The 18,169-nt window shown below is 38.1% G+C and overlaps 1 protein-coding gene and 1 pseudogene across 4 annotated transcripts in view; both read left to right on the top strand.

Moving 5' to 3' along the window:
* Window positions 1-4,238: 4,238 nt before the first annotated feature.
* Window positions 4,239-5,388, top strand: LOC309849548 (dnaJ homolog subfamily A member 1 pseudogene; annotated as a pseudogene). The gene has a single exon. The product of its transcript is annotated as a dnaJ homolog subfamily A member 1 pseudogene (transcript).
* A 10,950-nt stretch (window positions 5,389-16,338) lies between these two features.
* KIFAP3 (kinesin associated protein 3) overlaps window positions 16,339-18,169 on the top strand; it is a 176,477-nt gene continuing 174,646 nt past the window's right edge. Inside the window, exons 1-2 of one of the 3 annotated variants that reach the window (XM_082702696.1) lie at window positions 16,339-16,666; window positions 17,595-17,714. In XM_082702696.1, coding sequence (XP_082558822.1) covers window positions 17,635-17,714 — 80 coding nt within the window. In that variant the 5' untranslated portion in view covers window positions 16,339-16,666; window positions 17,595-17,634. Of the gene's footprint in view, window positions 16,667-17,571; window positions 17,715-18,169 lie in introns of those variants that run through there. The other 2 variants (XM_082702692.1, XM_082702693.1) reach the window with 2 other exon arrangements.

Below are 18,169 nucleotides of genomic sequence, written 5' to 3'. Positions count from 1 at the left end.
ATTTAGTCATATGGGAAGTTTGGTCATGTGGGAAGAACTCATAGTGAATTGATTTGTGAAGCTCCAAAGTTCCTTAAAGGTAGCAACAAAAATCAACTAGAGGTAGTGGCTTTCTTAACATAATTTAACCAGAACTAGAAAGTCTCATGCCCACCAGATAGATTTCTCCTATTTAGGTGTCTTGTTTCCTAAAATGACAAAATTCATTCTTTTGTTATATTCCTCATGAACAACTTAGTGTTAACTACTGTAAGACACATTCTCTCAATTCTTTCAATGAACAAAGCCTGCTGGAAAAGCATGAAGACAATGGACTATACACTGAAAGTTAGGAAAGGAGATTACAGCAGAAGAATACCAGAGACAAACATCATATTCTGCCTAGTGTCAGCCCTGAAAATATACTTGTTATATAAAATATATTAAGCAGCAAATTTCAACAAAGTTAATAAACATTTACTGAGTACCTACTGGAATAAAATAAATCAGTAAAGCATGAATCCTTTCTTTGAAGAGTTTACACTCAATTGGGAAAAGTAGATGGTAAAAAGATAATTTCAATTTAATGTGGAATGTGCTCAGATAAAGACAAAAACAGGTTTCTGTGGATACTTACTTTAACCCTGTCAGGAGGCATGGGCAATTGTTCATGGGAGAAGCAATAGTAAAACTGGTTCTTTTTTTTTTTAACATATAATTATTTGCCCCAGGGGTACAGGTCTGTGAATCATCAGGCTTATACAATTCACAACACTCACCATAGCACATACCCTCCCCAATGTCCATCACCCAGCCACCTATCCTTCCTCCCCCACCCCTCAGCAACCCTCAGTTTGTTTCATGAGATTAAGAGTCTCCTATGGTTTTTCTCCCTCCCCACTCCCATCTTGTTTCATTTTTCCCCCCTTCTTCGCATGAACCCCTGTTTGTCAGGCTCCTCATATCAGAGAGATCATATGATAATGGTCTTCCTCTGATTGACTACTTTTGCTTAGCATAAAACCCTCTAGTTCCATCCACATCATTGTAAATGGCAAGATTTCATTTCTTTTGATGGCTGCATAGTATCTCATTATATATATATATATATATATATATATATATATATATATATATATCACATCTTCTTTATCCATTTATCTGTTGATGGACATCTAGGTTCTTTCCTTAGTTTGCCTATTGTGGACATTGCTTCTATAAACATTTGGGTGCACGTGCCCCTTCAGATCACTACATTTGTATCTTTAGGGTAAATACCCAGAAGTACAATTGCTGGGTCATAGGGTAGCTCTATTTTCAACTTTTTCAGGAACCTCCATGCTGTTTTCCAGAGTGGCTGCACCAGCTTGCATTTCCACCAACAGTGCAGGAGGCTTCCCCCTTTCTCTGCATCCTCGCCAACACCTGTCATTTCCTGACTGGTTAATTTTAGCCATTCTGACTGGTGTGAGGTGGTATCTTGCTGTGGTTTTGATTTGTATTTCCCCGATGCCAAGTAATGTTGAACACCTTTTCATGTGTCTCTTGGCCATTTGGATGTCTTCTTTGCAGAAATGTCTGTTCATGTCTTCTGCCCATTTCTTTTTTTTTTTTTTTCAGCATAACAGTATCATTATTTTTTCACCACACCCAGTGCTCCATGCCCATTTCTAGATTGGATTCTTTGTTCTTTGGGCAATGAGTTTGATAAGTACTTTATTGATATTTTTTATACTAGCCCTTTATCTGGTATGTCATTTGCAAATATCTTCTCCCATTCTGTTGGTTGTCTTTTGGTTTTCTTGACTGTTTCTTTTGCTATGCAGAAGCTTTTGATGTAAAACTGGTTCTTAAAGAGTGGTTCTTTAAAAGAATGAGAATGGGAAGAATATTCTAAACAGAGAAAACAGTATAAGCAAATTCAGACCTGTAAAAAAAAATTCTTCATATAGAGAACAATACACAGGATGTATGTTTTTTTGTTTTTGTTTTCAATTTTCTGTATTATAAATTCTTAGATAGGTAGTTTGAATGCAGGAGATCCTGAAATAGAAAACCTCAGATTACTCTTTTTTTTTGCCAATAATACATGTTTTGTTATGATGATCCTTACATTTGGAGTTGCAAATTTGTTGGTCAACACTTCTACTGACTCAAACTAAACACTACACTTATTGCAAGTTTTGCATTTAATGGATAAATGATCTCTAAAAATGGGGAGGAGAAAAATCAAACAAAAAGGAGTCAATTGCATTGATTCTCATTGAGGAGAATAAAAAATTGAATTCAGTTTTTAATAACTTATTTTAGTATACGTTTACTGAACACCTCTGATATGTTAGGCACCAATCTCAGAGCTAGAAAAACAATGAAAATAAATTAGTATGATGGCTTGAAAAACATATAGTCTACCCAAAGAGGCAGTCACAGGTGCTTGGGACAAGGCACAAAATCAAATTAAAAAATCAGTTAATTTTGAGAAATTGAAGGATTAGGAAACTTTTTATAGTGATGACATTAAAACAGAGTCTAAAGTGAGTTCATCAGTTGAACAAAGACAGGAGGAAGAGGAAATTCATGGAAGTTTAAAGTGTTATTTTTATTTGGGCATTTCCCAAGTAATGTGGGATAGCTAGAGATCACTCACACAGGGTTATATATGATATGCTGAGTTTAGTTCTTCTGTAGGCAATGGAAACTCATCAGTAGTTCCTAAAGAAGGATGTAATAAGTCTGTGTTTAGAAAGAAAGTTAGAGGTGAGAGAACAATTTAAAAGGCAGTTCTATTTGCTGAAGTTGGTTGCATTTCACTATTTCACAATGATTCTTTTGCCTTCAGGACTTTGCATTTTCTATTCCCTTTGTACTGTCTGTGCTTGCATCACCTCTAGGGTGAGTTCAGCCTAACACTTTCCTCGGTGGTGAAAATTCATTGCACACTAGACTATAAAACCAACGAGGGCGGGAGCTGGGCCAACCTCATTCACCCTCTATTCCTATAGCCTGACACATAAAAATTCTCAATAAATGCTTGTTGAGTGTATGAATGAAATCAGAAGTCTAGAGAGAGAATCATCATGATTTGGTGATCAATTACCTGTATTACCTGTGAGAGATATGAAAATAGAAGGAATCAAAAGTGATTCTGTTAATTGAGAAAAATAATTCAGATGAGAGAATTCTTAAAGAAGAAAATGCATGTTTTGCTTGAGGCATGATGACAACTAGGAATAAAGCAGAAAGAAGGTGAGAACGAAGAGAAACTTAGGGGTAAATTAAAGGAAGTGTGTGTAATAACAGATGGCAGCATCCAGGAAATTTTTTTTTCAAAGGATTCACAATTTAGGAACCAGGATGGATTGAATGATTAACCTGAAGTGTTATAGGCTGGCCTGCACAACAATTTTACCTTGAACTGAATTTTTTTCAGTTCACCATGGTGAGAATTTTTAATGCTCACCATAAAGAATTTGTGTTTCTTTAGGAAAAGAGTCTGAGACACAAAGTCTAATGAATCTGGAAGGGACAGGGTAGAACTTACTAAAAAAGGAGTCCCAAACTCCAAATGGAACAAAACTAGTCTCTATAATCATGATGTGTAATTGTAAATGGCCTGTCCATATTCATCTAGAATTCAGGGATTTTCATGATGGAATGTGAAGCTAGACTGACAATATGAACAAGATTTCCTCTGTAATAATCTTTAAAATCCTATTTTAAAGAGAAAGAGAATCTGACTATTTAATCCTATGTGTAATATCAATGGAAAGAACTATTTACAAAAATGTGAAGTCTTTCTAATAGACAATATCCAACACTAAAAGCCAGAAAAGTTAACTCCAAAATCTCAGATGACATAAATTTGCTTCTTATTCTGCTATCTAAATAAGTACACAGAATAAAATTGTTTACTTAAAATTTAAATTTTGAACTCTTAACAATTTCAGCCTTTTGGTAGGCTTTGGAAAGAAATTCTGAGCAGTCTTATCCTGCTTTTCAAATATAAAGTAATTGCTCTAGTCACTTGGTTGTGTCCCCATAGAATTCATATGTCGAAGCCCCAGCCCCCAATACATATTTAGAGATGGGGCCTCTAGGAAAGTGGTTAGGTTAAGTGAGGCCATGGATCATAGGCCCTGATCTGGTGAGATTGGTCTCCTTAGAAGAACAGATGCTGGAGGAACTTTCCAGAATGCTCAGTGTGTCAGCAACGTGCTCTTGCCCGCTTCCCCACACCAGCCTTGGCCTGGCTGTAGAGAATGGTGAAAGAAATGACTTTCTATGATGTTTTGGTGATCAAACTCAATGCCACACAGGAAGAACTGAAAAAGGCCTACAGGAAACCAGCCTTGAAGCACCATCCTGATAAGAATCCAAATGAAGGAGAGAAGTTTAAACAGATTTTCCAAGCTTATAAAGTGCTCTCTGATGCAAAGAAAAAGGAATTATATGACAAAGGAGGAGAACAGGCAATTAAAGAAAGTAGATCCGGTGGTCGTTTTGGCTCCCCCATGGACATCTTTGATATGTTTTTTTGGAGGAGAAACATCAGCTCTCAGTCACCTTAGAAGATTTATATAATGGCACAACAAGAAAACTAGCTCTGTAAAAGAATGTGATATGCAATAATTGTGAAAGCCAAGGTGGTAAGAAAGTAACAGTTGAATGTTGTCCCAATTGCTGAGGTACTGGAATGCAAGTAAGACTTCATCAGATGGGACTTGGAATGGTTCATGGAGTGCCAGGGCCATGGGGAATGGATCAGTCCTAAAGATAGATGTAAAACTGCAGTGGAAGGAAGACAGTTTGATAGAAGAAGATTCTAGAAGTTCCTATTGACAAAAGCATGAAAGATGAGCAGGAGATGAAATTCCATGGTGAAGGAGACCAAGAACCAGGACTGGAACCAGGATATATTATCATTATTTTAGGTCAGAAGGACCACACTGTTTTCATTCAGCAAGGAAAAGACTTCTTCATGTGTGCGGACATACAGCTAGTTGAAGCACTGTGTGGCTTTCAAAGGCCAATATCTGCTCTTGACAATGGAACCATTATCATCACCTCTCACACAGGTCAAATGATCAAGCATGGAAGTATCAAGTGTGTGCTAAGTGAAGGCATGCCAATTTATCTTAGACCATATAAGAAGAATTGCCTCATCATCAAATTTAAGGTAAACTTTCCTGAGAATGGCTCTCTCTCTCCTGATGAACTCTCTCTGCTGGAAAAAAAAATCCTACCTGAGAGGAAGGAGCTAGAAGAGACTGATGAAATGGACCAGGTAGAACTGGTAGACTATGATCCAAATCAGGAAGGAAGGCACCATTACAATGGGGAAGCGTATGAGGGTGAGGAACATCATCCTGCGGTGATGTTCAGTGTCAGATCTCTTCATGGGGCCAGTGAATAACACTGCTGGCATTTTACATGCAGTAGTGAATGAGTGCAGGACTAGAATCATAGCTCACCACTTGCTATTGTTTTTGTTTTAATATTCAACTATGGTAGTGCTTTAAAAATTAAATGAAGAATAAACTAAAAAAAAAAAAAAAACAGAACAACAACAACAAAAACCAGATGCCTGAGAAATCCCTTTCTTTCTCTCTTTTTCCACATGAATGGAAAGACCATCTGATGGTTCAGTGAAAAGTGGTTGTTTACAAGCCCGGAGGAGCCCTCATTAGGCACCAACCGTACCTGACTTTGACCTGGGATTTCTAGCCTCTAGAACTGTGAGATAAGAAATGGCTGTTTTTAAAGTCTTCCAGCCTGTGGTATTTTGTTATGGATGTCCGAGTAGCCTAACACAGCCTGTAAGTCATAGAATTAGCACATATGCTCAAGTCCTCTGTCCAGATTTCAAGCACATGAAATAGAAAAAGACAAAAAATGATAAAATGTTCAACGAAGTATAATCAAACTGAAGGAAGAGGGTAATATTGGAGATTTCATAGAAGATTGAAGGACTGGGACAACTTTGACTGGGTAGTCAAAAGATGGTTGGGTGGGGATGGCAGAAAAAATATATAGAAAATAGCAGAAACGAGCCAGTACAACTGGGCAGAGGGCTCTTTATTTCACTGGAGAACTGGGATCTGAGTTTGGGATTAGTGCAGGAAGTAAGGTTCGTTGTGTTTAGAGATAATGGCAGAACCTAGGGCCGCTGCAGCAGGAGAAACACATCACAACTGGACTCAACTCCACCCCTGAGGCAGAAGTAGAGATTGGGTTATGCCTGGCAGGATGGAGCACATTTACTCCAAAAGCCAGGGGCAGGCTGATACCTAACTGCCCTCTAATTCAAGTAAATCCTCTGGGGTAGGTGTTTTACAAGAGGGACCTCATGAAAAGAAGGGTAGTAGCCTCAAAAAGCAGTAGCCATGGTCCAGAGTCAGAGAGCTCTTTAAAAATAGGGGGAAAAGGGGGGCTAAGGAGAGGCCCAGAGTCCACAACAGGGATGGGTGCCAAAGGTTATGAAAATGTCCCCAGAATTTGTTTAGATCAGGTATGGCGAGGCCCACAGGTCAGATAACTACTATTGAAAATATAGTTTATTACCTACAGTTCTCAAGAGAAAGGGACACTCTATGACTTGCCAGGCCACATGAGGAAGCACTTGTGTCATTTAGGAGGCAGAAGGAGAAAAGGGAAAATTATGGACCAGAGCCCTTATTTGGGTTTTGAGGGAAGGAATGAGTGAGGCAGAGTAAGTACAATGGATAGTTTAGGACTGGTTAGTCTGAATCATTTCTGTGTGGACTCTGTGCTCTAGAGGTGGCCTATTTGTCTGGTACTGGGATGATTTAGGGTAAGGAGACTACTGGGTTGGTATGTGAAATTTGAAGAAGGGTAAGATTGGATGGATGGATTCTGATTGGTGGGTTTGCATAGCTGATGTGTGCTCTTAGGCAAGATGTTTGCTGTCTCTGTGGAACTAGATAAACTTGGGATGGGCAGCCCCTACCTGGGTCCCCAAGCTGCCCTAAATGTCAAACACAGAAAATAGAAAATATGATTCATATACAAAACACTATTTAAAATATAGGATGAAAAAGGAAACTGAAAGATAGTAGTCAAGAAGCAACATGAACTTGATATCTGGATCTTGAGACATTTGATTTAGCCACTTGAAATCAGATATGTAGGTAGATGATAGATTAATCGATCGGTTGATAGACAGGGTTTTTTTCCTTTGGTCTTCGAGAGGCCATAGCTTTACCAAGCTGAGTTTGGGGAGAGACAGTAAGTAGTTAAGTAAAATAGAAGTAGATTCCAATAACTGCACTTTTGGAAATTTATGAAGTCATCCAGGCCTAGGTATGTTATCTTGTATATGACGTTTACCAAATCATGCCCTTGTGGGGTGAAACAGTGCACCTCCAAATTTACAGTCATTATATTGAGCTATCAGCTTTCTTACCTTCCAGTCTCTGGCCCAGTAACTTTCAATTCTGAAGACAGATTTACAACAGACATGATTTTAAACCATATTCCATTAACAAGCTCTGTTTCAAATGACTTTCTTCATTTAAGTAATGCCGCTTTGTACTTGATTTGTTCAAAAGCTATTTAAAATCCCTTGACTCTTAAAGGTACTACTATGTCTTAGGCCACTCTCATTTTTGGAAACATGAAAAGGAGCAGAAATATTTCATTTTTCTATGCTGTTTGCGTCCCCAGAGTAAGCTAATTGTGCTTCTTTAAAGCAAAGTGACAATTTTTGATACAGGTTTATTTAATTAAAAAAAAAAGACTTAGACAATCAAACATGAGCATTAACAAGAAACATATGTGAGGCTCCAAGTATTCTGAAAATGAATGCAAAGCAGCATTCAATCAACATGAGGTCAGGTTTCCGGGCCTGTTTCTGCACATGCAAAATCGGAGAGCGTGAGAGGTTGAGCGTAGGTGTGTGACCATTCATGACTGGGAGTGATCTGGACATGTTGTGAAAGATCTGCTGCAGCTCCCAGCAGCCTCGAGAAGCAATCTTTTACATGTAGCAGGACACACTGCAGGATATTAACACTCTACCATTTCCAAGAGCCTCTGTTCACACCAGCTCCAGAGTAAACACCATGAAAGAAGGAGCCTCAAGCTGCTAAAAAGCACACAAAGCAACAAGGAAAAACAGTTCCAAATCTCATAAAAATGGAAAAGGTTTCAAGAACAACTGCCCGTTTGTTCAGAGAGTGCCCACAGAGCAGGAGGGTAAATAAAACTCAGTACCTGTTAGATTTATAGGCAAATAACCATTATCTACTATGTGTAGATGAGTGAATGATAATTTTATGCAAACCACAATAAGTAAATTCAAACAGTATGAACTAAGCCTGCACAGTAAGAGCAGGAAGTTCAAGGAAAGAAAAATAAGGAAAGAGTGTTTTCTGGGTGGTGTATCACCAACCTGGGAAATCCGTTACAGAGCCAAAAACTGGAACAGGATTTTATAAAAACACTGGCTTAAAGCAGAGCCATTAGTCCCTTAAGACTTGTATTGTGACTTCATACCTTAAATAAAACTCGGCTCCCCACGATCTAATTACTGATTGGCTTTACATAGAGGATTATGGAGAATTAGTAAATTGAACTTTTTATATGGCAGAGTATATAGTATAAATTCCTTGGGAGCCTTCATAGTGCATTCAGTTGTGTTTTTTTTTTTTTTAACAAATCCGTGTCAAGTATCATCAATAGCCAAGCACCCTAACCAACAGAGCTTAGAATTTTACGGACTTGTGTCTGAGAGCTGCAGTTTTTTAACCAAAATAGTACTTTTATAACATTTTTCAAAAATGGAACATTCAACTTTGGCCAAGTTTAAACTCTCTTTGAGTACTGTAAATTTTAAATTTGAAGGTGAAATCAAGGTTTTTCAGATTCAGATTTCATTGACTCCTTATCATATGTGGATCATATGTGGTTTCCTGGGTGGTGGCAGAAGACAAGAAAAAAGGCTTTTAAGGGATTATATAAGATGCCTATAAATGGATTCATTGAAATAAAGGCTCTTTTGTTCTTCTTTTTCTTCTACTTCTTCTTCTTTTTTTATTTGACAGAAAGATAGAGAGCACAAGTAGGTAGAGCGGCAGGCAGCAGAGGGAGAGGGCAAGCAGGCTCTCCACCAAGCAGGGAGCCCAATGGAGGGTTCCATTCCAGGACCCTGAAATCATGGCCTAAGCTGAAGGCAGCGACTTAACCTACTGAACCACCCAGGCGCCCCCACCACTTTACTTCTAACAAACCATATTTTAATGAGGCATGGGTCAAAGAATCTAACATTTGTAGATTCCATTTGAAAAGCATGTGAGCATGAAAACATAAAGGCAAATTTGTTAGAGCGAGCTGAGTGTCGGTTGTGATGACGCTAATTTTGTTTAGATTTTTCAAAAGCTCTAGTGGGGTAGACGCGTAGCATATCAAATGAGCTTGCAGAGACTTTTGGATCAGAAATAACTGGGTTTAAATCGAGGCTATGGGGGCGCTTGGGTGGCTCAGTGGGTTAAGCTGCTGCCTTCGGCTCAGGTCATGATCTCAGGGTCCTGGGATCGAGTCCCGCATCGGGCTCTCTGCTCAGCAGGGAGCCTGCTTCCCTCTCTCTCTCTCTCTGCCTGCCTCTCTGCCTACTTGTGATCTCTGTCTGTCAAATAAACAAATAAAATCTTTAAATAAATAAATAAATAAATAAATAAATAAATAAATAAATCGAGGCTATGCAGGGAACAAAGGAGAGAGAATTGGAGAAAGGGAGGCAGGGAAGAAGGGAGGAAAGAGCCCGCGTTGGGTGGCTTCTCAGCACCCGGCATTATCCAGGTGCTTCACAGACACATTTACCTTCTGCCCTAACTGCATGATCTTGGGCAAGTAGATTTATCTCCTGGGCCTCAGATTCCTTACCTATATAAAACTCACCTCTCATAAATTCTAGGAAGATAGTCATGGCAGCATAATTTTTTGTTTGGGGGGAGTCTTTCCAAATCACATTTAAAATATAGCATCTAGACAGCAAAAACCAAAATCCAACAAAACTAGGAAGCTTGGAGCAACACAAGCCTCAGCACACAAGCAGGTAGAGACAGGGTAAGAAGAGCCACTAGACTTGTGTGTCATTGGCTTCTGTGTGGCAAAGAGCAGGGGGAAATAGCAAGCCAGTTGATGGTGTTCAGAATAAGAGAACCAGAAAACATCCAACAGAGAAATCTAAAAAGTACAAGTCAGTTTGAGAGGAGTGGCAGAAGTTGAGAAAGGCATCAATTACTCCAGGAACATGTGAGTAAGAAGCGCATGCTGTAAGCCTGGAGGGACTCAGTCAGTAAGTGTCTACCTTCCACTCAGGTCGTGATCTCAGGGTCCTGGGATCCAGCCCAGCATTGGGCTCCCTGCTCAGCAAGGAGCCTGTTTCTCCCTCTCTCTCTCTGCCTCTCTCCTTGCTTTTTCTCTCTCTGTCTTTCTCTTTCTCTCAAGTAAATAAAATCTTAAAAAAGAAAAAAAGGTGACACAGTTTACTGTCTGGGAATTCTCAAACCTCACCCCATAGGGCACAGGGCTCCACACTGAGGAGAAATTATTGGGACTCGAAGGATTTGGCAAGAAAGCAACAAGAGAGGTAAAGGAAAGAAGATACAGGTAAAAGTGGAGAAGTCAAACAGAGCTCGGAAATCTCAGAAAGCAAAGTGCAATATTTTTTAACATTGATGCTAACTGCAGAAGAGCAAGTTCTGTGAAGTAAGAAACACTACTACTTTCTAAACATTCAGGAAAACTAATATCAAAGATAATAAATTAAAATAAGTGTATCGAGATTGAATCCGAAGCAATCACACTAGAAAGACATGAAAAAGAGAGAGATCAAAACAGCAAGTTATTATTTCAAAAGAACCCCAACTATATTAATGGCATAAAACATGAACTAACACAAGTCAAAATGAGAAAAGTCAGAAATAAGCTGATAAAATTAAAAAAGAGAATTAGAAGTTTAAACCCCTTTACAAATATAATCTATTGTAGAACACGAGTAATAAATGTGAGAAGTAATGTATTAATAACAGAAAATCAAAAAAAGGAAAACATCAAATTACAAGGTGAAGAAAGAGATTCAAAAGAACTCAAGAAAAAATGACAAATTTTGAAGATAGGCAAAGAAGAGATGAGTCCCTGAAAATGAAAACCCAAGAAAGAGAACAAAACAAATCTCTAAAACTATAATTCAAGATAATGTTCCAGATATTTCTTTTTTTTTCCAGATATTTCTTAAAAAGAATGTGAAACTACATATTGAAAGAGCACACCATGTAACTGACTCTACCCTGCAGAGTATCCAACATAAACATGTTGGAGTAAAATAATTGAACTTTGTAGAAAAGAAAAAAAAATCTTTGGCCTTTTAGGTAAAAAGACATGTGACTTCTAAAGGAAGGAAAATTAGATTAACACATTTTCACAACCCTTCATGCCAGAAGAAAATAGAGCAACATATTGAAAATATTGAAGGAAAGAAAATGCGAGCCAAGGATTGTAAATCCAGTAATACTGAACTTCTAGTAAAAAGCACAGACAACTGTTATCAACAGGCAAAGACTCAAGGAATATTGTGCCCATGAGCACTTTCTAAGAAATATACTCAACAACCAGAGTGACTAGAGAGCCATTGAACAAACACGAGTAGCATCAAGCAGCGACGGTTACTGACATCAGGAAGACATGACCACAGGTCCATATCGTTGGCAAGATGATAAACAGTGCCGTGTTCCCTGAGTAAATAGTACAACACCATTTATCATCTTGCCAAAGATAGGAACTTAGAATATCTTTCCATAACAAAAAGTAAGACGGTGCTTAAAAATGATGGGAATCTTCTGCCCATTTTTTGATATGATTGTTTTGTGTGTATTGAGTTTGAGGAGTTCTTTATAGATCCTGGATATCAAGCTTTTGTCTGTACTGTCATTTGCAAATATCTTCTCCCATTCCGTGGGTTGCCTCTTTGTTTTCTTGACTGTTTCCTTGGCTGTGCAAAAGCTTTTGATTTTGATGAAGTCCCAAAAGTTCATCTTCGCTTTTGTTTCCTTTGCCTTTGGAGACATATCTTGAAAGAAGTTGCTGTGGCTGATATCGAAGAGGTTACTGCCTATGTTCTCCTCTAGGATTCTGATGGATTCCTGTCTCACATTGAGGTCTTTTATCCATTTCGAGTTTATCTTTGTGTACGGTGTAAGAGAATGGTCGGGTTTCATTCTTCTATACATAGCTGCCCAGTTTTCCCGGCACCATTTATTGAAGAGACTGTCTTTTTTCCACTGTATATTTTTTCCTGTTTTGTCAAAGATTATTTGACCATAGAGTTGAGGGTCCATATCTGAGCTCTCTACTCTGTTCCACTGGTCTATGTGTCTGTTTTGAAAAAAAAAAAAAAAAGATGGGAATCCATTGGAAAAAATATGAGAACCAAGTTGAAGGATTTCTCACTAGCCAAATCTGGAACAACTCAAGCAACAAAAATTGACAGTAATGGGCTGGGACATATAGAATAAAAGTGACCCATGGAGGATTAATGAGTGCACGTGTGATGAGCACCAGGTGTTGTGGGCAAGTGTCAGATCACTACAGTGTACACCTGAAACTGATACTACACTGTATCTTACTTAAATGGACCTTAATAAAAATTTAAAAAAATTTTTAAAAATCTTTAAAAATCTTTTTTTTCCAGTGTTCCAAGATTCATTGTTTATGCCCCACACCCAGTGCTCCATGCAATGCATGCCCTCCTTAATACCCACCACCAGGCTCACCCAACCCCCCACCCCTCTCCCCTCCAAAACTCTCAGTTTGTTTCTCAGAGTCTCTCATGCTTTGTCTCCCCCTCTGATTTCCCCCAATTCACTTTTCTTTTCCTTCTCCTAAGGTCCTCCGTGTTATTCCTTATGCTCCACAAGTAAATGAAACCATGTGATAATTGACTCTCTCTCCTTGACTTATTTGACTCAGCATAATCTCCACCAGTGCCATCCATGTTATACAAAAGTTGGGTATTTATCCTTTCTGATGAAGGCATAATCTTCTTTATCCATTTGTCTGTTGAACGGCATCTTGCCTCTTTCCACAATTTGGCGACCGTGGCCATTGTTGCTATGAACATTGGGGTACATATGGCCCTTCTTTTCACAACATCTGTACCTTTGGGGTAAATACCCAGTAGTGCAATTGCAGGGTAATAGGATAGATCTATTTTTAATTTCTTAAGGAATCTCCACACTGTTCTCCAAAGTGGCTGCACCAGCTTGCATTCCCACCAACAGTGTAAGAGGGTTCCCCTTTCTCCACATCCTCTCCAACACTTATGGTTTACTGTCTTGTTGATTTTGGCCATACTAACTGGCATAAGGTGATATCTCAATATGGCTTTGATTTCTGTTCATGTCTTCTGCCCATTTTTTGTCATGATTACCTGTTTTTTGAGTGTTGAGTTTGAGGAGTTCTTTATAGATCTTGGATATCAACCCTTTGTCTGTGGTGTCATTTGCAAATATCTTCTCCCATTCCGTGGATTGCCTCTTTGTTTTGTGACCATTGCCTTTGCTGTGCAGAAGCTTTTGATCTTGATGAAGTCCCCAAAGTTCATATTCACTTTTGTTTCCTTTGCCTTTGGGGACATGTCTTGAAAGAGGTTGCTGTGGCCAATGTCGAAGAGGTTACTGCCTATGTTCTCCTCTAGGATTTTGATGGATTCCTGTCTCACATTGAGGTCTTTTATCCATTTCTAGTTTATCTTTGTGTATGGTTAAGAGAATGGTTGCGTTTCATTCTTCTGTACATAGCTGTCCAATTTTCCCAGTACCATTTATTGAAAAGACTATCTTTTTTCCAGTGGATATTTTTTCCTGCGTTATTTGACCATAGTCCATATCTGGACTCTCTACTCTGTTCCACTGGTCTATGTGTCTGTTTTTGTGCCAGTAACATGCTGTCTTGGTGATGACAGCTTTGTAGTAAAGCTTGAAATCAGGCAACATGATGCCCCCTGCTTTGTTTTTCTTTCTCAACATTTCCTTAGCAACTCGGGGTCTTTTCTAGCTCCATACAAATTTTAGAATTGTTTGTTCCAGCATTTTGAAAAATGTCAGTGGAATTTTGATCAGAATGGTATTGAAAGTATAGATTGCTCTGGGTAGTACAGATATTTTAACAAAGTTTATTCTTCCAATCCAAGAGCATGGAATGGTCGTCCATCTTTTTGTGTCTTCAATTTCTCTCATGAGTGTTCTGTAGTTCCTCAAGTATAGATCCTATACCTCTTTAGTTAGGTTTATTCCAAGGTATCTTATGGTTCTTGGTGTTACAGTAAATGGACTCGATTCTCTAATTTCCCTTTCTTTATTTCCATTGTTAGTGTATAAGAAAGCAAAAATCTTTTTAAAAAATTAAATACTCATCCCCCTTTTCTCCATATAACTACATAGAATTTTCTATACAATGAAACAAATTTAACTTTTCAGCCAGAAGATACCAATACAATAGAAACAAGATAAATGTATACTAAGGTAGAAGTAAATAAAAGACAGTCACCCAATATTCTCTTCTTGACTATTGTCTCCATGAGGGAATAGTATTATTTATGAGAAAAAATATGCAGAAGCCCTTTTTCTATATAGTTTTCCCTCTAATGGCCTACATGCAAAAAATTAAATGCAGAACCTACTATTTTATGACAAAGTACCAATAAGTTTCAATTTATTTGGTGATTGCTCTCCTTGTCTATATGTAGTCATTCAAAACTCGTTTACTGAGCACTTCCTACAGGCTGTTTAGTGTTTTTCTTTGCTCTAGGTAAATTGACCAGTAAAATGAAAAAGTAGAATAAGTGTTCCTTAGCTGATATTTGACTTTCCAGTTCAGGTTTTTCATATTTGTTCCATTCTAATGTATAAACTCCAATGTATAGGCAACAGAATAACCTTAGAACCAATTCTGGCCCCAGATCTCAAAGTCTACAAGCAAAAGGTATTCTGGTAATCACGATAATATTTTAACAAAGTAAAATAAAACCAGTTTTGCTAAAAATATTTAAGTTGTTCATGTTTCCTTAGTTCAGATGGAGGAATATCCACCAGCCTGTACACTTGGTTATGGTGGAGATTATTTCATAGAGTTCAAGGAGGATAAGACAGAGCAGAGACTAAACTCAGGTCCCCTCAACCCTGACTACAAAGCCAAGTATTCTTCAGCTGCCTCCACAAAAGGAAAGAAAGAAAGAAAGAAAGAAAGAAAGAAAGAAAGAAAGATGGAAAATACACACACACACACACCCAACAACCAGCACCTAAAACTCCATGTCCAGACCAAACCAGTCTGCTCCAGGGTGGACCCCAGTGCTGAACTTTCACTAACCTATTCCCTCATTATAATAGTAAATATCACACCCAAGCCCCAAGGGCCTGGATCAATATCAAGGAAGTGACTGAAAGAGAAGATACATCCCCAAGCCAAAGGAGGACAATTTAGAGAAGTGGACAAGCAACGTTTTCTTTAGTTTTTACTTTTGTTTTGTTTGGTTGATGGCATCCTAGCACCTTTTATTCAGAGAATGTTGGCATCCTCCACTGACCCATTTGGAAAGAAAAAGAAGTTCACATGGTTATTGGGGGGGGGTTGCACAGGAAGATTGATTTGAGAGAAATGTTTTACAACTTGTCAAGTTTGGAATAGGAGCATCTTATTTTTCACCTCTCCCTTTTTGAAGGAAGCAAACCGGGCAACATGGATAAGGTGTTGAAGGTGAGATAACGCGGAATGGGTTTTACATACGTTTTGTCACTAACACACACAGGAAAGTTTGACTTCATTGCAGCCATTCCCAGGTTATTGATATATATCTATTCTCCCACTTGATATAGCAAAGACTACATTGGAGAGAGATGGATTTGGTAAGAGATGCCCCAAATCAGATTTAATTCTGTTTCTAATGTACAGTGACTTTTATGACGTATGTGCCGTCTACACATAAAAAGAAAGGAAGGAAGGAAGGAAAGAATGATAGGAAGAGGTGGGTGGAAAGAGAAGAGAGAGGAAATGAAAGAAAAGGAAAATTAAAGTTCAAAGTTTTAAAGTCAAATAACGTGATTTAATTTCAGTCCCTTCTTGTGGGATTATGTCACCCATTAGAACATAATATATTTCAAGCCTAGAAGCACAAATTCATTTCACACCCAACTTCAAAGTTATTATTGCTAACTGGTTGTTGCTAGGAACTGATTTGGAATGAACTGACAGTTCTGGTTCTGTTCTTAATGACCCGGAGGGTATGTCACACTTAGGTTATGGTAACGCCTTTCTTAAAGAGGTGAAGAAGAGAGCACTCCTTGGTGACCTAACAGCTTCCGACTCATTTCAGCAGAGGTGTTTGGTAGTAGTTGTCACATGTTTTCCAGGACTAAAAATCTAAGACTTCAGAGGAAACATCTGGTTGCTAATATAGCCATTGCCTGAATTTACCATAACCAGACTACTACATTAGCTCTGAATTGTGCCTGGAACACATAATATGTAGCAAACAAACATGTACTGAATGAGAGATTGGATTCACTTTTAACACCAGCTCAAATGAAACTTCATTGTGAGACACTATGAATTGAAGCAATAAATCGAAAAGAAATAGTGTGGCATCTTCTTGCAAGAACAAAATTAATAGGTAAGATGGTTTAAAATAACAGGACCCTTAAGAAAAGAAAAACTTGATGTGGGATATAGGTGTGTGGGAAATAGGACTGAGACCCCCAATTACTTGCTCTTTGATTGCCTATTCATAGGTTTTGAACTCCTTTAAAGTAGGTCTGTATTTCATTCTCTTTATAGCCTCAATTCTTAGATTAATGCCTTATGCAGGATATGCATTAGATGTCTGACTAGTGATTCCATAGTCAATCTTGATTTCTACAGAGATACATCGTAGCTCAACTGTAGAATGTGATACTTTGAATATCATTCATACCTCCTGTGTATCCCTACTGGGTTTAGATATAATTCTTCAAGTCATAAACTGTGTCTATTCACTTTTTGCATTCCTCAAGTCTAAAGCAACACCTGCTGGTAAATACAACTAATACAACTAATCTGGATGAATAAACTTAGAACTTCTTGCCTCCCTCACCATGCCATGTGCACCTTTCCAAAAGCATAACAATAATTATGCTCTCTTGCTAAGAAATTCCAATTGAACATGAAGGTATATATTTGTATATGCAAATTCAAAAACACAAGAGTTTTGTGTGTGAATGAATTTTTATGGATACATGTACCGCTAACTATGCACATCTTCCCTTGATATGTATTGAGTTTTCACTTGACTGATTGTCTTTAAGACTCACCAGCTTGACCCACAACACAGGTATTTTCTCAAAGTATGGTTCAGGCTGTAAGAGAAGCCAGGGAAGAAGAAAATCTCAGAAATTCATTATTGTCCTTGTGGGTCACCTACCTCCTTGTCCTGATCCTTGGAGCAACCCAATGATGTCATAGTTAATGTCTGATGTCATACTAGTTGAAAACAGAGGTTACCACTATCAGGAAGAGGATGTATTTTAATGGGCCCTTTTAACTGAAATCCCCTTTACTTTAAGATGTGCATTGTGAACTCAAGTTAATTTGAAAAGTGAGAAGATGACTGCATTAATAGCCAGTGGATGTGGATTCTTTGGACCACAATGGCCATTTGATGATATCCCAAAGGCAGTCACAAGGTAAGAAATGATTTTCTATAGAATCTTGAAGCCTATCAAGACATTTAAATGCAATTTCTTTGGAAAATAAAAATGTAATTCTTACCCCTCTGTTCTATATTGCTGTGCGATAGTGTAAAGTAATTAATATGACCAAACATAATAAATTTCAACATGACTTTCTTATATTCAAACAGTTCTGTGGCTCCCCATGCCTGCAGAAAATATCTATCATATTCTCTTATACCAGACTTTCCATGATCTTTCCCTGCTGGCTTTTCCAAAGTTATTTTTGCTGCTCTTACTCAAACCTAATTCTCTAAGCATCTCAAACTACTTGCAGTTACTTAAACATACCATGGTGTTCCAAGATTTTGTCTTTTTATGTACTATTGTCTTTTCCTAGAATATCCCTATTATGTTCTAAGAAAATTTTTATTCATCTTTGTGAACCCTACTCTGAACCGTACCCACCA

The sequence above is a fragment of the Mustela nivalis genome (assembly GCF_964662115.1).
Source record: "Mustela nivalis genome assembly, chromosome: 16".
In the NCBI taxonomy this organism is placed as follows: Eukaryota; Metazoa; Chordata; class Mammalia; order Carnivora; family Mustelidae; genus Mustela; species Mustela nivalis.
Note: the sequence above shows the minus strand (reverse complement) of the source record. Positions and strands in the feature narration are given on the sequence as shown.